Source organism: Rhinoderma darwinii, chromosome 12 (genome assembly GCF_050947455.1).
Source record: "Rhinoderma darwinii isolate aRhiDar2 chromosome 12, aRhiDar2.hap1, whole genome shotgun sequence".
Taxonomy (NCBI): domain Eukaryota; kingdom Metazoa; phylum Chordata; class Amphibia; order Anura; family Rhinodermatidae; genus Rhinoderma; species Rhinoderma darwinii.
The window spans coordinates 73,333,694-73,358,238 of NC_134698.1; the positions used below are offsets into that span (position 1 = coordinate 73,333,694).

Sequence of the window (24,545 nt, forward strand, 5' to 3'; positions counted from 1 at the left end):
TGTTCACACTTGCGTCACTATTTCCGTTCTGCTCCGTCATAGAAGCAGAAAATAAACAAGCGCCAAATGCGTCGCATGGTGGACACCAACGGCGCCTGACGGAATCCATTGATCTATTTCCGACAGGACCCAAAGATAGAGCATGTGGAGTTGTTTTATTTATTTTTTCAATCAAGATTTTTTTTTAGTTCTCTTAATAAATTTCATTGTAATGTATGCGGGTATGTTCACACGCCCTATTTACGGACGTAATTCAGGCGTTTTACGCGTCGAATTACAGCTGAAAAAACGGCTCCAAACCGCCGTAAAAAGACGGCCGCCTCAAAGAAGTGCATGTCACTTCTTGGGACGTAATTGGAGCCGTTTTTCATGGACTCCAATGAAAACCAGCTCCAATTACGTCCGTAAAAGACGCCGCGAAAACGCGTGCACTTGTCAAAACGTCTGAAATTCAGGAGCTGTTTTCGCCTGAAAACAGCTCCGTAATTTCAGACGTATTTGGCGTTGTTGTGTGAACATACCCTGAATCTCATGCCACAACGATGCCACAGACTTGTTACTGGATGAGATGTCCATCTACAGCGCCAAATCTTCCACTACAAACCCCTCCCATTGGGCTTCCTTCACACACAGTTTTAGTGTGGCGTTTTTATGGCCCAAAAAAGCCCTAAAGTTTTATAGTAAAATAGTTTATGCGTTTTTTGTGGCGATTTTGCTGGCTTTTTTTTGCAGTTTTACTACCTGCGTCTTTTGTAGGCGTGTTGTTTTTTTTACATTGCTAATCATGTTTCCCAGATCACGTTATGCAAAGATTTTTCGTCGCAACGCGTTTTATTCCGAAAAAAAAACGCCATAATAAAACATCACGCACATTGACGAGCACTTTTTTTTTAAAAAAAAAGGGACCTAAGGAGGTCTGTGGGAGAAAAACGCAGATAAATGCTGAAAACAAAAACAAAGCCAGCTTGGCAGATTTTAAAAAAAAACGCAAAAGAAATAAAAAAGTCACCAAAAAAAACCACACTGTAATGCGTTAAATAATTCCCTATTGACTTCAAGTTAATATCTGGCCGCTGCGTTTTTGCGTCAAAAAAAGCCACTAAATACGTGACATTTTTCCTAAAAACGCTGCATGTGAAGCCACCCCTATAGGGGTATTCCGGCCTTGAAGGTTTATAACCTATCCATGCGATAAGTGATATATTTTTGATTGGCGGTGGACTCCGGTTCCTCACCACTCCCCGCCCGGCAGGCAGATCCCGGGGGGCACCTGGTGCTTATTTTTTTTATACAGGACTAAATAAAGATGATATTTCTTCTACAGACAATTGAAGAAAATGAGGTTTATCTACCACACGATGAGATCTGGGTCTATGACACTGAAAGTGGTTTATGGTAAGTAGTCCTGGGTGTTATGTAATGTATACATTCAGCTTCATATGTGTGTGTATATATAATTATTCAAGAATAATTATTCAAGAATTATACCTTCTATCTACTCAGTGTTAGGGCAGATACAGACGGACGTTGCGTTTTTGCGCGCGCAAACAACGCTGCGTTTTGCGCGCGCAAAAACCATTTGACAGCTGCGTGTGTCATCCGTGTCTGATGCGCGGCTGCGTGATTTTCGCGCAGCCGCCATCATAGAGATGAGGCTAGTCGACGCCCGTCACTGTCCAAGGTGCTGAAAGAGCTAACTGATTGGCAGTAACTCTTTCAGCACCCTCGACAGTGAAAACCTGTTAAAAAAAAAGAAAAGGTTCGTACTTACCGAGAACTTCCCTCCCGGCCGTTGCCTTGGTGACGCGTCCTTGGTGACGCGCCTCTCTTGACATCGGGCCCCACCTCCCTGGATGACACGGCAGTCCATGTGACCGCTGCAGCCTGTGCTTGGCCTGTGATTGGCTGGAGCTGTCACTTGGACTGAATTGTCATCCCAGGAGGTCAGACTGGAGGAAGAAGCCGGGAGTTATGGGTAAGTCAGAACTTCGTTTTTTTTTTTACAGGTTCATGTTTTTTGGGATCGGTAGTCACTGTCCATGGTGCTGAAACAGTTTAACTCTTTCAGCACCCTGGACAGTGACTAACTCCTGACGTCGCGTACCGGACATTTTTTTGCCGGGTTCGGCCAAAACGAGTTCGGCCGAACCCGGTGAAGTTCGGTTCGCTTGTCCGGGTTCGCTCATCTCAAAGACACTCTGTTTGGATGTTCGGAAACAGAAAAGCACGTGGTGCTTTTCTGTTTACATTCATCCTTTTGACAGCTGGTGTGCTGTTTCAGTCGGTTCGCACGGAAGTGCTTCCGTGCAACCTGCGTGGTTTTCACGCACCCATTGACTTCAATGGGTGCGTGATGCGCGAAATACGCAGAGTTATTGAACCTGTCGCGTTTTGTACTTAGCGAACAAACGCTGCGCAAAAAGCACGGACTGTCTGTACTGCCCCATAGACTTGTATTGGTCTATGCGTGGTGCGTGAAAACCACGCGGCCCGCACGGACCGAATACACGCTCGTGTGAATCCCCCCTTAGGCCTCATGCACACGACCATAGCCATGTGCACGGCCATAATTTTCGGGTCGGACAGCCGCGGAGTGTCACCTGCGGGCCACCCGCAAATCGCGGGCCGTGCACATGGCCACGTGCATTAACTTCTATGAGCCTGGATCGCAAAACACGGCCGTAATAAGACATGCCCGTTCTTTTTGCGGTTCAGGCTCTTGGGCCATGCACGGACCGTGGAAACCACGGTCGTGTGCATGGGCCCATTGAAATAAATGTGGCCGCAATTCACCCGCAGATTCAATGGGCCCATGCACACGGCCGTGGCTTCCACGGTCCGTGCATGGCCCAAGAGCCTGAACCGCAAAAAGAACGGGCATGTCTTATTACGGCCGTGTTTTGCGATCCAGGCTCATAGAAGTTAATGCACGTGGCCGTGCGCATGCCCGCGATTTGCAGGGCGGCCCGCGGGTGACATTCCGCGGCCGCCCGACTTAATAATCACGGCCGTGCACATGGCATGAGGCCTTATTCTTTTCTCTTGGTTGTTAATTGTAGGCGGATGCATCTAACAGACGGTGACCTGCCCCCCTCCATGTCCGGCAGTTGCGGGGTGTGCTTGAATGGAAAACTGTATATATTCGGTGGATATGATGATAAGGGTTACAGCAATCAGGTAATGTTTGATTTTGACTGACAGAAAAGCATCTACTATGTGCGATCTTTGCGAGCTATCTGCCTGATGGCTCCCTACCAGAGCTGTACACAGAAATCATAGCGCCCCACAGCAAAGCACAGAATGGCTCCCATTCTCCATTAAGGGTATGTTCACACGCTGAGCCAAAAACGTCTGAAAATACGGAGCTGTTTTCAAGGGAAAACAGCACCTGATTTTCAGACGGTTTTTGAGCAACTCGCGTTTTTCGCGCCGTTTTCGCGCCTTTTTTTCTGCTGTTTTCAATAGAGTCTATGAGAAAACGGCTCCAAAAACGTCCCAAGAAGTGTCCTGCATATAATGTATATAAGTGTCCTGCACTTCTTTTGACGAGGCTGTATTTTTACGCGTCGTCGTTTGACAGCTGTCAAACAACGACGCGTAAATGACAGGTCGTCTGCACAGTACGTCGGCAAACCCATTCAAATGAATGGGCAGATGTTTGCCGGCGTATTGGAGCCGTATTTTCAGGCGTAAATCGAGGCATAATACGCCTCGTTTACGCCTGAAAATAGGTCGTGTGAACCCAGCCTGAGAGCTCTGCCAAAAATGATTTTATTAAAGTTCATGTCTATCATTCCGTTTATTAGGTCCAAAATTATCTGCTGATTAAATTTGTATTTGCGGGCTCTGTTTTCGGACTCGATAATTGAAATAATTTTGCCCACTACTAGTAGGGGGGCTAACTGCATATGGATTTATACAGCTTGTATTGAACTCAATGGGATCTGTATGAAAAGAGTTCCTACTAGTGGCCCCTGCAAGTTCACCTCCCTCCACGGGCCACATAGCAGTCGTGTGCACGGCCTCTATGGTAGGTTTGCTACTGTACTCTACTCAAGGAAATGTTATATACTTTTCGATGATGGAATGATAATCTGGCACTTATCAGTTCTTGTTAGTGTTGCATTAAAGGACATTTCTTATACATATGTTATACAGTAGTATTTTATTACATGAAATTGTCTATTTTTTGTTTGTCTTATTGGTGGACACAGACCGTGGCAGGGGCGTAACTAGGAAAGACTGGGCCCCATAGCTAACTTTTGACTGGGCCCCCCCTCCCATGGGTGCCACACACAGCCCACCTTGTAGATAGTGCCCCCTGTAGATTGTGCCATACAGCCCCCCTGCAGACAGTGCTATTCAGCCCCCCTGTAGTGTCACACCCCCTTGCAGATAGTGCCCCCCTCCCCCTTGTAGACAGGCCCATACAGCCCCCCTTGTAGATAGTGTCCCCCACCTCCCAATTGTAAATAGTGCCATACAGCCCTCCTGTAGATAGTGCCCCCACCTCCTCCTTGTAGACAGTGCCATACAGCCCCCCTGTAGATAGTGGCCCCACCTCCAACTTGTCTATAGTGCCATACAGCCACCCCAGTAGATGGTGCCCCCACCTCCCCCTTGTAGATAGTGCCATCCAACCCCTCTGTAGATAGCTCCCTCACCTCCCCCTTCTAGATAGTGGCATACAGCCCCCCCTGTAGATACGCCCCCACGTAGATAGTGCCATACAGCTCCCCTGTAGATAGCACCGCATAGCCCCCTGTATATAGAGCCACACAGCCCCCCCCTGTAGATAGCGCCATACAGCCCCCTCTTGTAGATAGAACCCCCCCCCCCCTGTAAATAGCGCCTCCCAAACAAATAAAACAAAAAAACTTTATACTCACCTAGCTCCATTCCCACGACGAACGGAGCTCCCCCAAAACATCAACGACAAGATAGTTGTGTAGGACGGCGTGATCCAGTGACGTCATCATGTTGGTCTGCGCAGGGTTCCTGTCCCTGCACCTGATAGGCTGCAGGCCGAATGGCCTGTAGCCTAGTAAATGGCAGAGTGGGGAGATCAGGGAGATACGCAGACACTATTGTGGCGTCGCTACCGCTGTAGCAGCTATAGCGGCTGCATCGGCCATGCGATGGCCACTGTCGGCGGTTGGCACTGGCCTCCTCATGCCACGGGCCCCATAGCAGCCGCTATGGCTGCTACAGCGGTAGTTACGCCACTGGACCGTGGGTATATGCTGTTGCCACTAGGAGGCATGACACTAAGAAATAAAGTATTGATTCCTCCTATAGGATATACCCCTCCTACAGAGATTGAGCTAATTCAGTCTTCGCTAAGTGTTTGTAGGAGGCTGGTACAGCGGGCTATCTTTGCTTTTTTTTTTTGTTAGTTTATCTTTTCCTCTGTCTTTCAGCTGGAAAACAAGGGCAATGGTATCCCCCTGTTTTTCCCATCTAATGTCGGGCAGGTGGAGCGGACACCACTGCACTGTTGTCCCCGTGCCAGTGAAGACAAGAACGCAAGCCCACCAGCCTGAGGGTCACAGTGGAATGTGGTGACCCCTCTACTGCCATGTCAGACACCAGAGGAGAATCCTCCTGACAGGCGACTATTTTAACTTACTATGCTTGCTTCACATTTGGCTAAAAATGTTCATGTGGCCAGCCTACTCTTCTTTGCGATGCATGCCGGCCTCTGAACAAAGCATCCATGCCTCCATCAATCCCTCTTTGGACTTTCCATTCATGTCTTACTCATAGGCCCCAAAAATGGGTTAGATCTTCTAGTTCTGGCTCACCATCTGTATCTCCTATCTCGTCAGTCTCGTCCCTGCCCCTTTCTGGGGAGCAGTCTACTGCTTCCTCCCCTCCTAGTAGGATTTTGTCTGAGGGAAAAATTTCAGCTTCCATCTCAAACTGGTTGAGGAGTAGTCTTCCAAACTGTCATCTACAGTGGACAGTTTCATCAAAGCTGTCTGAGACATCACACAGATCACTGACCTCGAGCTTCCCTCCTCACCCGAGGCGATCACTTTCCGCCGACCCACACGGTCCCACAAGTCCTTTCTCTCTAACTCAGAGTTTGAGGAATTGGTCTCCAAGCAGTGAAAACTCCCTGACAAGAAGTTATCCTATATTTCTCGGTTGGATCGTATGTATCCCTTTTCTCAAGATATCGCCTCCAAATGGGCTAAATCGACAGCGGTAGACCCTTCTCTCCCTCATCTAGCCAACACGATTACTATTCCCATGTGGATGCAGCCTAGAATCTTTCTCTATGTTCTCTTTTGAGACTACTAGCTCGACCTAGTGAGCGATTCTTGCTACTGCTTGGCTCAGCAGTCTCCATTGAATAGGTTCACTAACTTTGTTACGGTATTCTCTCTGGGGCATCCTATAAGGATTTGTTGGACCTCTACCATCAGCTCTCTAGTGGTACTAAATATTTGCGCAGGGACTTTCTGGAGGCTGGACGCCTAGTGGCCCGTGCCTCGGCTTCTATTGTTGCTATCCACAGAACTTCTTAGGTATGACGTTGGACACCCTGTTGACATGGGTGTTACTTCATCCAGAAAAGTTGTCCTCCAATAGGGGGTGAGGACTTCCGCATGAGAGTCCTGGGCACCGTGGCAGGTTTGATTAAGGTCATTCCCTTGGCCAGTTTTACTCTAGTCCTCTTCAAAGGACAATTCTCTTCTGGTGGAACCACTCTCCTGATTACTTTGGCTGACAAATCCTTCTTCCCCGGAATGTACGACAGTCCCAGTTGGTGGTTCTCATCTCCAGCCATCCCTTTAGATTCGCTCCTTTCTCCCACTCCACTGGCAGGTCATTTCCACAGAAACAAGTCTCCGAGGTTAGGGAGGGACCTTTGAAACCTCACGACACAGGGCCTGTGCCTGATTTTTTTTTATCAATCTCCTGGAATTGAGGGAGATCTACCTGTGTCTCCAGCATCGGTTGCCCAGTCTGAGTACAGACAGACAATCTCACGTCAGTAGCCTATCTGTATCACCATGGAGGAACATGGAGTTTAGCAGCAATGGCGGATTCTGGAGTGGGCAGAGCGCCACATTACTGCCCTTTCAGCAATGCACATCCCAGGGTTCGAAATATGTGTTGTGGTGAGTGGTCTCTCCATCACAAGTTGTTTGATCGGACATGTTCCAGGTGGGGCAGGTTGGACGTGGACTTGATGGCGTCCAGGTTCAACTGCAAGGTTCCCCAATTCATATTTCGGGCTTGACATACAAAAGCATGCGCGGTCGACGCTCTGTCTACATGGGACCAATTCAACCAGATTTATCTCTTCCCCTACTTCCATGGTGTCTCTGGAGAATCAAGGTCGAGGGGGTTCCGACCATTCTCGTGGCCCCAGTCTGACCATGTTTTTGTTGGTACACTGAAGTGGTGGCTCTTCTGGCCATTGCCCCTCTGACACAATCTACTCTCTCAGGGACCTCTGTTCCACCCGAGTTTACAGTGGCTATGTTTAACTTTGTGACTGTTGAAGCCTCAATTTTGAAAGAGCACAGGGTTTACCGGAGCAGGTGATCAACACTATGTTGAAGGCTAGGAAGTCTTCTTCGGCTGGTGCGAGGATCGGAATCTTTCTCCCTTGATTTTTACCCTGTCCAGGGTTCTGTCGTTGCTCCAACAAGGGTTGGATCGCGGTCTTGCCCCGGGTACACTTAAACGGATATTTCCAACTTAGACATTTATGGCAGATCCACATGATATGCCATAAATGTCTAATAGATGCGGATCCCAGGTCCATCTAGAATGGGAGTCATATGACCCCTGCCTCGTCTGGTGCTGCAGCCACAAGCTGCCGACTCCAGGCAGGGACTGGTAGAAAGAGAGCGGCGCCTGCGCACAGCTTTCTTCATTCTGTTCAATGGGAGTTACGGAGACAGCCAACTATACGCGGCATCCTGTCCCCTAGTCCCCCCATTGTCAGCTTGTGGCCACTGCACCTGACGAAACGGGGGCCGATTTACCCAAGTTTTCAATATAGGTGTGGGTCCCAGAGCTGGGACCCCCATCTTTTAGATATTTATGGCATATTCTGACATATTGTTCCACAACAGTTCTCCCGCCAGGGTGCGGAAGTGGATGGCGTACTCGCCCACGGAGGTGTCTCCTTGGCGTATGTTAAGCAAGGAAGCCGCTGCAGATGAGACTCGTCCGGGCTCCTCAAACACCATGCGAAAAGTCCAGAGGAAGTCCTGGAAGTCACGGGTCTCTGATCCTTGTCTCTCCCAGATAAGATTCGCCCATGCAAGAGCCTTGCCAGTGAGGAGAGAGATGATGAAAGTGACCCTTGCGCCATCAGACGAAAATGCCCTTGCATACAGGCAGAAGTGGATCTGGCACTGGTTCAAAAATCCACGACAGGTACCTCCATTATAGCTGTCAGGAAGTGGCAAATAAAAACGGGGATCAACACTGCCAGGAGGTGTAGTCTGAGGCTCAACGCTTCCAGGAGGTGTAGTAGGAGGACCGGCAGCTTGTGCCTCCTGCCGACGTGCGTGAATGTTCAAGGCCTGGAGGAGTTGGTCCTGTCGAGACCGGAGGTCCAGCATATCTGCCCCCGCATTTCTTGTGACGTCATCTTGGTCTTGGATCGACCAGCGGGGTCCATGGCCTGAGCGTACTGTCACGTTGGGTTCGTGGACCCACTGGACCGTACCGCCTTGGCGGTATGTCAGCTGGCCAACAGGGCACAGGAAACAGTCTATAGTTTGTATAGGGTACCTGTGGCAGCTCGGACAGTAGCAAGGCAGGCTCAGCTGGGACTAGGAAGCAGGCAGGCGCCAGGCGTGGTGTAGCAGGACAGGCGTGGTATGCAGCACAGCACGACTAAAGCTCAGAGCTCAGCACGGCACTTGACCAGGATAGCACAGGATACAAGATACAGGTACGGGAAACACTGGGAACTGGAAGACACTAGGAGACCATTTGATATAGACAAACCAGGATACGACAAACAACACTCAGGCATGGGAGGAAGGGGCTGGGACCTTCTTATAGCCCAGGGTGCTCTGGGAGCAATGAGCTCAATCTCCCACCTACGTGCGCTCGGGCTTCTTAAATTGAGCTCGCGAGCGCATCCTGGTGGTCACTGTGGAACAGGACGGCCGTATTTGCAGACATCTCTGGAAAGAAGGGCGTCGACTGGATGGAAGGAGTTTGTGGTCAGCGACCACGGATGTTACACATATGCCATAAATGTCTAAGAAGGAAATACCCCTTTAAAGGGCAGGTGTCTGCGTTATCTATATTCTTTAACAGGCCTTTGGCGTCCAAAACTGATTTTCAGACCTTCTTGCAAGGGGTTGCTCATGCGGTTCCCCACTATCATTCCACACTTCTACATAGGATTTGACCTTGATTTTAAACATGCTGCAATCGTCTCAGTTTAAACCTCTGCAGAAGATATCCTTACGTCTCCTCACCTGGAAGGTGGTGTTCTTCATGGCGGTGACCTCTATCTCGAGTGTTTCTGAACTGACAGCCCTATCTTGTCATTCCCTGTGGTCTCCTCCTTCCACTTTAACGTGGATAACTTTTTCCCATCCTTCTGCCCGTCTCTGATGCATTTTAAGGAATGCTCTCTTTACAATGTGGATGTTGGCAGTGCTTAGCGGGTCTACCTATACCTCACTTTCTCTTTCTGCAGATCTGATTCCTTGTTTGTGCTTTCCGGAAGGTCCGAAGAAGGTTTTGGTGGCCTCTAAGGCTACTATCGCCTGCGAAAATTTGTTTCGACTATTTGCGAGGTCCACCGGGTCAAGAGGACGGAACCCCCATGGCGGATTACGGGCCATTCCACTAGTGCAGTTGGTGGCTCCTGGGCTGTGCGCCATCAGGTTTCTGCTCTTCAAGTGTGCAAGGCGGCTGCCTCGTTGTCTCTGCACATGTTTACCAAGTTCTACAGGGTGCTTACTTTTATTTCAGCGGATTCTTCCCTTGGTCGCATCTGTGGAGTATACACCGTCCCTCTATTCTTCTGTAGCCACCACTGAGGACCCCTTTAGGACGTTCCACGGTCTGCTTTCCCCCAAGGAGACTAACTAGAAAAGGGGAGTTTTTGAGTAATTACTGTAAAATCCTTTTCTCTTCCAGTCCATTGGGGGACACAGCTCCCTCCCACTAGTTTTCACAGTTGACATAGTTGTCCATTGGAGGATTTTCTTCTCTCTGGTTGTGATATTTGTTCTTTGCCTTGTGTTCTGCCTCTTCTACTACTTCTGTACAGATTAAATTAGCTCTGTGTCTGCAGGCAGGGTATATCCTGTAGGAGGAGTCAACACATTTATTTTTGTTAGTGTTACGCCTCCTAGTGGCAAGAGTATATACTACGGTCTGTGTCCCTCAATGGACTGGGCAAGAAAAAGATTTTACGATTATTCAATAAATCCCCTTTTTTTGTGGGTCTACCTCTTCAGCTGTATTATGTGGATCTGCGATCTGGCACTGGAGCGTTCACATGGCAGCAAGTGAAACATTCGGAGGGTCAACCACCGACAGCTCGAGACAAGCTTTCCTGTTGGGCTTATAAAAAACAGTAAGTGAGCAGCGGACACTACACATTGTCCACATTGTGCTGTTGTATTTTACATTACAGTTTAGGCAGCAGTAGCACTTACTTCTCTTATTCCACTTTTTTGTCTTTGAAATGTTACGCTAACATGGCTTAAATTTGTGTAGCAAATAAAAAAGCTACACTAGGGTCCAACTGCACCCAAGAAATTATCCCAAAAGTGCAGGTTGAGGGACTTTACTGTTATCGAGCTCTTTCACACATAAGCACCAAATTGAACAATTATTCTCCCTCCTTGTCAATACCATTGCTAGTATTAATTATGTCCATTTTTCATGCAGGTTAATCTATTTTGGAGGCTATGGATGCCGAAGACACAACGAACTTAATGATTGCTTTGATGTTCATGATGCATCATGGGTAATAAGACGGTTTACGCATTTCATTCCCTTATACAAACTATTGTTTTTTTAAACGATTTAGATCTGGCTCACTTTTTAATTTTATTTTTTTTTGCAATTTTGTAATATACTTTGTTTCACTGCCTCATTCTTTTTAAGACCACTGCCTGTTGTCGGTGAATGGAAGCATACTTGCTTATATCTAGGTCCAAAAAAAACGTGTCCTGTTCATGTCCAACTGACAGAGGTGCATGATTTGTTACTACATAGTGCTCTGATACATGTGTGTGTCTCTAAATGTAAACAAAAATGTTCACATTCACTGACCAACAACAGAGATCTTTAAAATGGTGAGGAACTGAAACACAAAGTAAACTAGAAAATATCATAACTTTTCATTATACATTGATTTAAGCACCATCGTATGAAAAGTAAGGTGCCTCATTGGCTTGAAGTTCACATGGTCGCTACTCCTATCGACACTACTGACTGAGAGGCGCCTTTATTTTCATACAGTACACGCTTCTAAACCGCACTGAACGGGGTTTAGGGGTGCCGCAATAGCACCCACTGATGTCAGTCTGTCCGGTCAGCCCTTTGATTCCACATCATTCCATTGATGAGTGAATCCAGTTGTATGAGTCAATGTAAAAGCAGAGAAAGACTTTTCATTAACTGGACTATTTGCAGGAAGGTCAAATGTTTTGGGGATGGAACAATGACATCCATGTATTTGACACAGAGAAACAAGCCTGGATACAGCCACTGGTAAAAGTAAGTTTTATGTAGTATATATCGTCTACCCTTTGTATATAGCAAGCGTCTTCTAACAATCTGTCCTTGTCTTATTCAAGAACACCCCCCCTCAAGCACGTGCGGCCCATTCCTGCGCCCTGTTAGGAAATAACGGATACGTGTTTGGTGGACGTGTACTGGTCAGCTTCACTTTGTACTAGAGCTTTAATATAGGACTTTGTTCACTAGAGCTACTTGAATTAATCTTTTTGTTTATTTCTAGCAAACACGGATGAATGATTTGCACTCTCTGAACTTAGACACATGGACTTGGTCCGGAGGGTAAGGGTAATTATTATACGGAAAATATCAAACAACCACATTTTGTTTTTCACAGCGTAAACAAATGACAGACTATCTAGAGGGTACATTCTGTGCATCTGTTGTACCTAATGATTGTGTAAGCCTGGCCTTACTCGTTCGTCCGACAACTATTTCTCCCGATCCCCGATACGCATGCACACTCAGCTCGGTCGGGCGTGCATGTATTCTGAATGAGGAGAGGGGGAATAAGCCGCTGCGAGACACCTCTGAGAAAAGTAGATCCAACAGCCCCATCGTTCTCTCCCCTGACATCTAATGTCGGGGTACAGTTTGGAGAACTCATACACATTGGATGATCGACAGATCCTGTTGAAATTTACAGGTCCGGCCATAACTAATGTGTATGGCCAACTTAAGATCAGTCACAATCCTTTTAACAATAATTGGTATTTCAAGTGTATTTTGGAGCTGATGAACAATACTGGTCTTTGATAACAAGGTGTGTACCGTCACGGTCAATCATCTTTATTATGGGACACTTGCTTATCTAAGAAATATTGTATCATTTTAGATCAAAATTGGCCTGCTTAGGCTAAGTTCACATTCGCTGGTAGCAGGTCAAAAATACCAGAAAATATATAGCACAGCACGCAATGTGCAAAGAAGAAATTCATAGTAGCCACTGCACTTTATTAACCCTCTGGTCCCTTAGCTCTAGTGATCAGTGGAGGTCTCAGTTTGCAGGCCTCCACCGATCATTAGGTTCATATTCATAAGGCATGTTCAAGCAATAACTTCGTACATTGGAAAATCACTTTAAAATCTCTCAAGTAATTGTCTACAGGGTCTCAATATAGGGCTGTGGTCACAAAACATTTGATGACTGAAACATGAATGTAGATGATAGCTGTTCAGTCATTTTAGGGCTCGTGCACAAAGCCGTATGGATGTATATTGTACAGATCTGTAAAACGGCGCCCAAGAACTTCTATAGATCCATATTGTACCTTCATGTACCTCTGGTTTTATACGGACGTAGACAGGGTTTTTTTCTAATGGATTCCAAAGGTATTCTCCCCTCCTAGAAGCATTGATTTTGGGGGAGAATATGGTACCTCGCAAAGCCATTACAGTGACAAAAGGACTGTTGATTAGTTGTATCCGACAAACGCTCCTTTTGTACAAGTATTATACGTCTATATACTATTTTTGGCGTATTTATAAACTACCAACTTATTTCTCAGCGCTGCTTCTAATTCTTCCAAATGTATTATGTTCTCTTAAGGATCCAGATTACCGGAGAAAAACCACATGGCAGGTCATGGCATACATTAACACCTGTCGGAGATGACCAGTTATTCCTTTTTGGCGGTCTGAGTGCTGAAAGTGTACCACTAAGTGAGTAATTACTAGCCAATCCATGTGTCAGATATAATACCCGTGATCCGATGCACGTGGTTTTCGGTAGTTCTGACAGTAGACATAGGGCGAACCATGCAGTGTATATATATATATATATATATATATATATATATATATATATACACACACACTACCATTCAAAAGTTTAGGGTCACTTAGAAATTTCCTTATTTTTGCAAGAAAAGCACACTTTTTTTCAATGGAGATAACATTAAATTAATCAGAAATACACTCTATACATTGTTAATGTGCTAAATGTCTATTCTAGCCGCAAACGTCTGGTTTTTAATGCAATATCTACATAGGTGTATAGAGGCCCATTTCCAGCAACCATCACTCCAGTGTTCTAATGGTACATTGTGTTTGCTAACTGTGTTAGAAGGCTAATGGATGATTAGAAAACACTTGAAAACCCTTGTGCAATTATGTTAGCACCGCTGTAAACAGTTTTGCTGTTTAGAGGAGCTATAAAACTGACCTTCCTTTGAGCTAGTTGAGAATCCGGAGCATTACATTTGTGGGTTCGATTAAACTCTCAAAATGGCTAGAAAAAGAGAGCTTTCATGTGAAACTCGACAGTCTATTCTTGTTCTTAGAAATGAAGGCTATTCCATGCGAGAAATTGCCAAGAAACTGAAGATTTCCTACAACGGTGTGTACTACTCCCTTCAGAGGACAGCACAAACAGGTTCTAACCAGAGTAGAAACAGAAGTGGGAGGCCCCGCTGCACAACTGAGCAACAAGACAAGTACATTAGAGTCTCTAGTTTGAGAAATAGACGCCTCACAGGTCCTCAACTGGCAGCTTCATTAAATAGTACCCGCAAAATGCCAGTGTCAACGTCTACAGTGAAGAGGTGACTCTGGGATGCTGGCCTTCAGGGCAGAGTGGCAAAGAAATAGCCATATCTGAGACTGGCTAATAAAAGGAAAATATTAATATGGGCAAAAGCACACAGACATTGGACAGAGGAAGATTGGAAAAAAGTGTTATGGACAGACGAATCGAAGTTTGAGGTGTTTGGATCACACAGAAGAACATTTGTGAGACGCAGAACAACGGAAAAGATGCTGGAAGAGTGCCTGACGCCATCTGTCAAGCATGGTGGAGGTAATGTGATGGTCTGGGGTTGCTTTGGTGCTGGTAAAGTGGGAGATTTGTACAAGGTAAAAGGGATTTTGAATAAGGAAGGCTATCACTCCATTTTGCAACGCCATGCCATTCCCTGTGGACAGCGCTTGATTGGAGCCAATTTCATCCTACAACAGGACAATGACCCAAAGCACCTCCAAATGATGCAAGAACTATTTAGGGAAGAAACAGGCAGCTGGTATTCTATCTGTAATGGAGTGGCCAGCGCAGTCACCAGATCTCAACCCCATAGAGCTGTTGTGGGAGGGGCTTAACCGTATGGTACGCAAGAAGTGCCCATCAAGCCAATCCAACTTGTGGGAGGGGCTTCTGGAAGCATGGGGTGACATTTCTCCCGATTACCTCAGCAAATTAACAGCTAGAATGCCAAAGGTCTGCAATGCTGTAATTGCTGCAAATGGAGCATTCCAAGACCAAAGCAAAGTCTGAAGGAGAAAATTATTATTTCCAACCTTGTCAATGTCTTGATTATATTTTCTAGTCATTTTGCAACTCATTTGATAAATATAAGTGTGAGTTTTCATGGAAAACACAAAATTGTCTGGGTGACCCCAAACTTTTGAACGGTAGTGTATATATATATATAAAATAAAATGTGTCTGTTTTAACTATTTCTGGGAAATCCACTGCTATATATGATTTATTAGATGCCAGGACTGTAGTGATGATTTTGGTACATCTTTTACTATTTATATATTGTTACTCAGGTGATGGATGGATCTATAACCTCAAAACCAATGTATGGACACAGTTTAAACACTTATCAAAAGATCAGCCAAGGTAAGATGTTTCAGAATCCTATCACTATCCACCCTAATAGCCATGCATATGAATGAGTGATCCCATGTCGCTGATCTACTATGCTATACTGCCTGTGCTATATGTCTATAGTACGCAATGCCAGATTTGTGATGTGGTGCTGCTTTCGGTCCTCAGTAATTCTACATAACAAAAAATTCATCAAAACTGGTGCAGGAATCAATCGGATTGCTTTTTTCATCTTCAAAACTGCCTCGGAAAAATGAGTCGAAATCTGATTGATTGCCTTTGGTAAATGACTCTGCACCAGTTTTGATAAATGTCACTCATTGAGTTTATTTACTGCAAATTCTGATTCAATGCATTGATCTCTATAAAGGCTTAGGTTCATTTCATAGACTGCACTTATAATAACATTGCCACAAAATGCCTTTCCTATCACAATCAGTGCATCCCGGTCCTATATCTGGGGCATCCCGGTCCTATATCTGGGGCATCCCGGTCCTGTATCTGGGGCATCCCGGTCCTATATCTGGGGCATCCCGGTCCTATATCTGGGGCATCCCGGTCCTATTACTGGGGCATCCCGGTCCTGTATCTGGGGCATCCCGGTCCTATTACTGGGGCATCCCGGTCCTATATCTGGGGCATCCCGGTCCTATATCTGGGGCATCCCGGTCCTATATCTGGGGCATCCCGGTCCTATATCTGGGGCATCCCGGTCCTATTACTGGGGCAACCCGGTCCTATATCTGGGGCATCCCGGTCCTATATCTGGGGCTTGCTCATGAAAAAAGAATAATTAATACCTAATACCACTCGTTTTTAAGTGTGACCGCCCTCAATATCCCCCAACGTCACACTCACAAGTATCCCAGAAGCTGAGATGTGAGGGGATATTTTGCAGGTTCCTCACACTGCAGAGCTGTCCCTTTGCCTGGCCACGGCATGGACGGAGCATTGTGGTCACCGGTGATTTTCTTTCTCTGACTAAGAACAGTAACTCTAAAAGGTAAAAAAATAAAATCATTTCTTACTCCTTGAGCAAAAGAAAATGACCCCCCCCCCCCACTTAGCTCCCTTTGAAGTAGGGTAAAAGGACAGCTAAAGCAACGCTACATTATTGGGACCCCCATCAAACATCTCCCCATGTTTTAGCTTTGTGGACCCTGGAGGAGTGGAACATTAGGCTTTACTGCGGTGGCACCTTATTTTTATAGGTTGTAAGTGGAGTTTTGCTATAAATTGTACAATAACAATATTTACAACAGAAACATTACATACCAGAAATTAATTTACTTGAGCATGTTATGTTAATTGTTGATGGCACCTACTGGTTTCCATGTGCATGCTGGGTATGGGAAACTGGCACTGGCAAAGGTATTGCATGGCTGGAATAATGTAGACGGTATTTTATATTCTGTGTCAATAACCTGCTTTGTTAGAATGTTTAGGTTTAGACGCTAAGTTAGAACAGCTATGAGGGCAATCTAGGAAGGAATGAGCTATAGGATATCAACCAAGTCAAGGCAGGACAGGCTTACACCATCCTACTGAAGGAACTTGTCCAAGGGAGAGATGCCCTACTAACAGCTAGGACTCAGCCAGAGCTACCTGCGAGGAAGAGGTGAGGAAGGGCATCTGTCCACATGCTTATACTTCTCACAACTCGTAATGACAAGAATAATCCATAACAAAGTCACTATTCCAAATAGGTGAAATGGTCCTAAAGGACGGCTTTATTAGAAAAATACATGTTGATGCATCTATACCCGAACATAATGGGGAAGGGCGCCCACTGTTATTATGTTCTAAGTATTTACTGATATCATGTCATTAATACTCAACATTTTATGCCTTAACCCTATTAAAATGCTGTCCCAAATGTCCAAGATGTGGCAAATAGGGTGGAATTGTTTAATTAAAAAAAAATAGTAGTCAGATTGAACGGGCTGTTAGTTTAGACATCAATCCATAGACTTCTCATCTCAAGTCCACTGTGACCAGCAGAGCATCTGAGGCGAAACAGGGATCAGACTGGTTATATTTCAACCGTCCAATCCTATTGTTTCCCCTGTGAGCAGCACTGCCTGACGTGTCTTATCACAGCCTATTCCTGCTCCCACCAGAGAAATCTCACGCAAACAGCATTTTTATAGGGAAGATAGCTGTTTAGCCAGCAGTCATGACCCTGATAAACATGAATGTTTAGCTTTACCGAAGGTGGATGTTATTTCACTGGAGCTGAGGGATAAGCGGCTGACAAACACTACTGGTGCCCCTTATCCCACAGAGAGACCAAGGGTTCTCGGGGAAAAAAAAAATATTTTCCCTGATGGCTGAGGGTCATCCAAACGCATTAAAGTGTCGGTCCAGTTTTAGACTCCTGCCCAAACTAACATCGGGCGTGGAGATACGCTCTTTCATGCTGGACGGCACTGTTGCCATGGCAATCTTATGACGCCCGGAAAGTATTGTGCCCGGGTCCAATGCTAGTTCAGGCGGGAGAGTATAACTGGACTGACACTTTAAATCTTTCAACATTAATGTAAATTGTTTGGCCATCCTAAATTGTGCACTTACACGCAGAGATTTTTTTTTGCAAGGATGGGAACCAGAAAATTGAATAGAAGCCTTGGTTTTCCTGTCTGATCACTAGGGCTACATATAGAGCTGGCGAAAAACTCTGTGCCTATGACCAGATCAATTCTAGCATCCTCATGAAGGTCACTATAGATTGTCTTCTGATGCTGTGCCACTCCTGTCCAAAGGTTGTGTGTGGTATTGCAGCTCAGCACCATTCACTTATGGAGCTGAGCTGCAATACCAGACACAAACCATGGACAGGCGTGGCACTGTTTCTGCAAGATGCTGTTGTGTTTTTCTAATCTTGTGCAACCTCTTTAGGTGGCATCTTTATATCATAAACATAAATTTTATCTGTAATTTGCTTTGGACTTAGTAGGGGTGATAGTTTATTACTATCTAGGGGTTGCTATAGGGATCCTCCGTGGCGACGAACGCCGCAGCCGCTTCATAGCTTACAAGGCACATTGTCGGACACATCCGCGGCTTTGCCTGGGATTGCAGTTTCGGGCCCCTTCAGGTAGCTGATCGGTGGGGGTGCTGAGTGTCGGACCCCCTCTAATCTGATATTGATGAACTATGCCAAGGATAGAAAATCAATATAAAATGCCTGGACAACCCCTTTAGTAATTAGAATATGTAAATGGTATTAACAGCAGTAAATTAACTTACTAGTCTTTGTTTGATTTCTAGACTATGGCACACAGCCTGTCCGGGGAAAGATAATGAAGTGATGGTGTTTGGTGGCAGTAAGGACGACCTGCTCTCCATAGACACTGTTAGTATACAGAAAATATATATCTCTCTATCTGTATTTATTTATTTATTTATTTATTTATACCCCATCAAAATGGATTGAGTCTGATTAAAAGTGTGAGTGAATGCAAACAGACCACATAGAAGATAATAGAAAAAAAGACATGTGAACAGCCAGCTAAAAAACTAAAGAGAAATAAGGTGCACAAAGCAAATAACACAGAGGACAAATTGACCTGGGGGTAGAGACTAAAGGGGGTTTTACACTGGCCGATTATCATGCAGACAAGCTTTCATAGAACGCTCGTTTCCGATAATTGTCCTGTGTAAACAGGGCAGCGATCAGCAGATGAACGAGCAAACGAGCGATCATCTGCTGGTCGAATCGTATTCAAATATTATCCTTGTCGGCAGCACATCTTGGTGTGTAAACAGGGAGACGCGCTGCCGACATGATAATAATGTATGGGGAGGAGCGATCAGAGTAACGACCGCTCGTCCCCATCCATAGCTCCGTGTGACAGGAGCAAACGAGTGCCGATCAACGATGTCGCATTGATCGGTGCTCGCTGCATCGGCTGAATATCGGCCGGTGTAAAATGCCCTTAAGAAAGTAAAAAATGTTGGTGGATATCAGATACATAAGACCAAAAATGTATTAGTTTGAAAACCCTATAGCTGATGATAATGGAAATATTTGTAGGGTCAGGGTATTTTTACATGCGGCAGGTTTGTTGCAGAAAATCATGCACGGTTGCGGAAACAATCCCATTCAGATGTATGAAAGTCATTTTCAGTCACAGAAATTTCTACAACAAATCTGACATGTGTGAACATACCCTTACCAGTCAAAACTCCACTTAATATAACCAAATAGTACAACTTCTGACTGCAGAAATAATATATTTTGGCATCTTAAAGGGGAAATCCATTTAAAATCATCTTCTGATATGTTATAGATACATGTGAGAAGCACATTCGTCATGTCTGTGATCTCAAACCACCACTGATTTCCTGAATACAATGGTTCTATAGAGAGATCATACTCCTTTGACAGTTCTCAGAGATTCCTAATACCTAAAATCAGACACAACATCTTCTTTCACTGCACAATTACGCTGGAACAATGAGAAGTGTATGACGCTGATTGGTCACTGATTGGTCAGCCTCATACACTCCTCTGTACAACACCCACTTGGTCTAAAGTAAAAACACGCCCAGTTGGTCATTAAGAAAGTAATTAGCATAAATCTAAAATTGTGCATAACTTGCTCAAAATTGATCGTTTTTCAAAATAAAAACCACTGCTGTCTACATTCCAGCGCCGATCAGATTATGTAGGAGACCGGGCATTTATAATCTGGTGACAGAGCCTCTTTAAAGGGATTGCACAGGATTAGAAAAACATGGCTGCTGTCTTCCAGAAACAGTACCACACCTGTCCACAGGTGGTGTCTGGTGTTGCACAGTTCCATTGAAGAGAATAAGCTGAGCTGTAGAGGTGTGACAATGTCTTTGGAAGAAAGCAGCCATGTTTTTCTAATCCTGGACGTCCCCTTTAAATATTGTGTTGAATTTCAATTAACTAAAATATCTGAGCAGTGCCAAAAGGGTTTTATGGTTCTATATAGACCTTTAATTCTGGTGGTGGTCCTACATCAGACTTCGCTAATGACATACCAGAGGATCATTTGACTGGATTTCCTCTTTTAGCATTGGTTGTATAACTTGTGAGTACATGTCTGTCTTTTTCTCTGCAGGGTCATTGTAATGACTTGCTTATCTTTCAAACACAGCCGTACCCACTGCTCAGGTGAGAGGAATCTTTTCATTTTCATCCTGTCTAAAGGCTAGTCTTTAGTTTTGAATGTTGTATGATGAACCTTGATATCACTCCGGTGAATGGGACTGAGCTGCAGTTCCAGGCACAGCCGTATGTATGGATATTGATGGCCTATCCTAAGGATACGGATACTTTTCACTATTTTTTCCTGATTGTTCGCCATTGATTGGTCACATCCTCTCTATTTGTCCTTCCTGGAAGAACCTATACATTGCCATACAATCACAAAGGGAACGCACAAACTACAGGCAGATGTTGCCACGATCAGATGAATGAATACCGGATTGATGCAGTTGTATGCTAGGATTGTATCACATGTAATCAATCCTGAATCGTGGATTTAATTTTTGTTCTTCAGGTTGTGTCTGGACAGCATTGGGAAAAATGCTTTGCAATTAAGAAACCAATTATCCTGTTTACCCCTAAAGCTGCTACAGCAAGCCAAGAAGAGGATCACGTTCTGGACCGCGGCCAGGTTTCGTCAGAGCAGGAGGGAAAGTTGTTACGAAGTCAATAACAACAAGACCTGATGACGGCAAATCATACAAAGTGACTGTTTACACTTCTGACTTTAACCCTGTGAGGGAAGCCTAAGCGTGAGATGATGAGTTACAGGGTTGGTTACATGTTGTGTAGGAATGTTTGCAGTAGATAACTGATGCGTAACATTTTTCATGTTTTCAAAATGTTTTTTTATAGTTGGTTGCAAGTGTTAATTTCACATATAGCAGGAAGCTGGGAATTGAAGAAGGTTTGTATACCTAATGCTGACTACATGCTATTAATTGGTCATTTGTCGCAAACCGCAGTAAGCAGATGTGTGGCTGGGAATGGCTATATTGGAATATACAGTCTACTGCACAAATATGATTCATTGGAGGTTGAGCACCCCACCCCTCTCCAATTGACAGTAGTGATCAGCCATTAACATGCACCTTTAAAGAGGTTCTGTCACCACATTATAAGTGCCCTGTCTCCTACATAAGGAGATCGGCGCTGTAATGTAGGTGACAGTAATGCTTTTTATTTAATAAAACTATCTATTTTTACCACTTTATTAGCGTTTTTAGATTTATGCTAATGAGTTGCTTAATGCCCAAGTGGGCGTATTTTTACTTTAGACCAAGTGGGTGTTGTACAGGGGAGTGTATGACGCTGACCAATCAGTGACCAATCAGCCTCATGCACTCCTCTCCATTCATTTAGGCAGCACATAGGGATCCTGCTAGATCACTATGTGCTGTCTTATACTAACACATTAACAATACTGGAGTGTTTAGACAGTGAATAGACATTCCACGGGATGTCTATTCACAATCTCTGCACTTGGTTACTGTTTCTATGGTAGTTACAGCAGAGGAAGCGTAATCTCGTTGTAACCTGTCATTTACAGCGTAATCTCGCAACATTACGCTTCCTCTGCTGTAACTACCACAGACAGAGTAACGAAGTGCAGAGATTGTGAATAGACATCCCATGGAATGTCTATTCACTGTCTAAACACTTCAGTATTGTTAATGTGTTAGTATAAGACAGCACATAGCGATCTAAAAGGATCCCTTTGCGCTGCCTAAATGAATGGAGAGGAGTGCATGACGCTGATTGGTCACTGATTGGTCAGCGTCATACTCTCCTCTGTACAACACCCACTTGGTCTAAAGTAAAAACACGCCCATATAGGCATTAAGCAACTCATTAGCATAAATCTAAAATCACTAATAAAGTGGTGAAAACAGATCGTTTTATTAAATAAAAAGCACTGCTGTCACCTACATTATAGCGCCCATCTCCTCATGTAGGCGATAGGGCACTTCTAATGCGGTGACAGAGCCTCTATAAGCTGGCCATGCACTTTAGTTAGCTGTCAGCCAAACGATCATTCGGGCGACAGCTATTCCTCCCAAGAGAGAAGGGTGAAAGCTGCCGTCAGAAGAGTCGAGGCGTCACCATACACATTAGATGGGTGGCCGGTCCGGCCGAAATCGTCAGGTTCGGCAGATTTACATCAAATGTGTATAGCCGAGCTTTAGCTCTTTCTATTGGCATGCCCATTAAAGGGGTTTTCCAGGCCCATAAATATGTGATCGGTAGGGGTCCGAGTCCCGCTACCCCCACAATCAGCTGTTTTGAAGGGGCCACAGCGCTTGTACGAGCGCTGCTTCCCCTTCATCCCCTTTTTGCTTACTGAGTCGTCGACACGCTTGTAGCAGCGGTTCACAGTATTACAGCCTTCTCCCAGTCAAGTGGATATTGTAATACTGTGAACTGCCGCTACAGGAGTGTCGACGACTCACAGTGAGCAAGTAGAAATGAAGGGAAAGAAGCGCTCGTACGAAACAGCTGATCAGTGGGGGAGTCGGACCCCGACCGATCAGATATTGATGGCTTATCCTGAAGATAGGCCATCTATTTTATGGGACTGGAAAACCCCTATAAACTAGATTTTATCCAAATTTCTACGGATGATTAACCTCCCGGAGTTATTCTCCATGCTATTGAAAGGAGAATCCACCAAAATCATCTTCAAGTGGATCTGTCATGTCTCTCATGCTCTAAGGGCAGCATAGGATAGAGGGGGAGATGCTGAGCTCCCGACATCTCGTTTTCTGTTATTTGGTTCCATTATTTTATGTAGGAAATTGTTTAATTCTGACCGTCCTGCTCCACTCTGTGTGCGCGGGGAAGGAGGACTCACAGGCTTTCTCTGGCCGCAGGTAAACTGCTTTTCATATGAAAATACTGAATGAACCCACGGAAAACGATATATCCCCGATCTCAGCATCTTCTTCTCTATCCTATGTTGCCCTCAGATAGGGCAGCGTTTTGGGTGGATTTGCCTTCTAATAATAGTCCTGATGCACTTTAGTCCAGAACAATTGCTCACCTGCGTTTTTTTCTGCACTACGGTATTTATAGAGAATACGTCATAGTTCGGACATTTGGAGACGTTCACTATGAACCAGTGGGTACAAATGGAATGAGGTCATTTGTGGGCAACTTTTTAGGCAGCCATTTTATGGGCTGAAATATCTTTTTACAGGGAACAATTACCTCATGAATCTACATTGGGTTTCTTGTATTAACATGGCAGCACCTCAGGGACTGATACTGGCACCTGGTCATGCGATTAGACTGTACCCAGGATGGACATCTTCTCTGTGATGACAGGTCAACTTATGTTTGCTGGCCCTTTAAATAATACGCCGTGGCAATTATTATAGGCACAACGAATGGCACATCTTAATCTCGTCCTTTAAGTATTGTAAGTTAATTTAATGTCACAAATCGTAAAACATAAATATACACAGGCGCGTTATCCTGTTTTATTTCCCAGACTACTCTTGGGTTTATTTGAAATGTGACGTTTGTATATCTTGTTCATTTTCTGTATCGTTTGTTAAAAAGATAAATGTATATTTTATATATTTTCAAATTTAAGGGGCTAAAGGGTTCACTATGCTATTTAACGGGGGGGCTTCATGAAAGGCATTGTGTTGGGGGTCCAGCAGAGTAACCGCAACTGCCTAGAGAATGAGCAGGTCCATAGAGGTGACTACGATAATGAATGATAGTTACTAAGCCCTATGGATAAGAGCATGCACGGCCATCACCCACCTTTCCAATGAAACGGGGACCTACTCATGTTCAAGACTGATGGGGCTTCCAGCTGCCAGACCCCCAATAATAGGACTTGTATGACACGTCTGACGTAAGTGAGAACCTTCGTAGTGCTATCTTCTAACAAGTAATGGTACAAAAACACTAAGAAAGTCCAATGCATCTTCAGCATCCTAATAATGTACCTGTCCCCTCTCCTGACATGTCTAGTTTAGTAAATAATAATACTGGAACATCTTTTCATTTAACAGTACGTTGGGCTGTTCCTCTGTTATTCCTCCTAGAAATGTATGAATAAATTGACAGCTGGGTGTTACCCTTCCCCCTGTCAAAGGGGCGTGTCTCTACACAGTCTCACTCTGTCACCACTCATTGGACATTGTCAGTCTGTGTAGG

The 24,545-nt window shown here is 44.9% G+C and overlaps 1 protein-coding gene across 4 annotated transcripts in view; it reads left to right on the forward strand.

Moving 5' to 3' along the window:
* The window catches only part of KLHDC1 (kelch domain containing 1), a 23,040-nt gene extending 1,536 nt beyond the window's left edge, over window positions 1–21,504 (forward strand). The window contains exons 2-14 of one of the 4 annotated variants that reach the window (XM_075844018.1): window positions 1,325–1,395; window positions 3,060–3,177; window positions 10,458–10,576; window positions 10,894–10,972; window positions 11,644–11,727; window positions 11,808–11,888; window positions 11,972–12,030; window positions 13,298–13,410; window positions 15,295–15,367; window positions 16,254–16,358; window positions 18,626–18,710; window positions 20,449–20,501; window positions 20,890–21,504. In XM_075844018.1, the coding sequence (XP_075700133.1) occupies window positions 1,325–1,395; window positions 3,060–3,177; window positions 10,458–10,576; window positions 10,894–10,972; window positions 11,644–11,727; window positions 11,808–11,888; window positions 11,972–12,030; window positions 13,298–13,410; window positions 15,295–15,367; window positions 16,254–16,358; window positions 18,626–18,710; window positions 20,449–20,501; window positions 20,890–21,061 (1,212 nt within the window). In that variant the 3' untranslated portion in view covers window positions 21,062–21,504. Of the gene's footprint in view, window positions 1–1,324; window positions 1,396–3,059; window positions 3,178–10,457; window positions 10,577–10,893; window positions 10,973–11,643; window positions 11,728–11,807; window positions 11,889–11,971; window positions 12,031–13,297; window positions 13,411–15,294; window positions 15,368–16,253; window positions 16,359–16,791; window positions 16,974–18,625; window positions 18,712–20,448; window positions 20,502–20,889 lie in introns of those variants that run through there. The other 3 variants (XR_012851361.1, XM_075844019.1, XM_075844020.1) reach the window with 3 other exon arrangements.
* The last annotated feature ends 3,041 nt before the right edge of the window (window positions 21,505–24,545 follow it).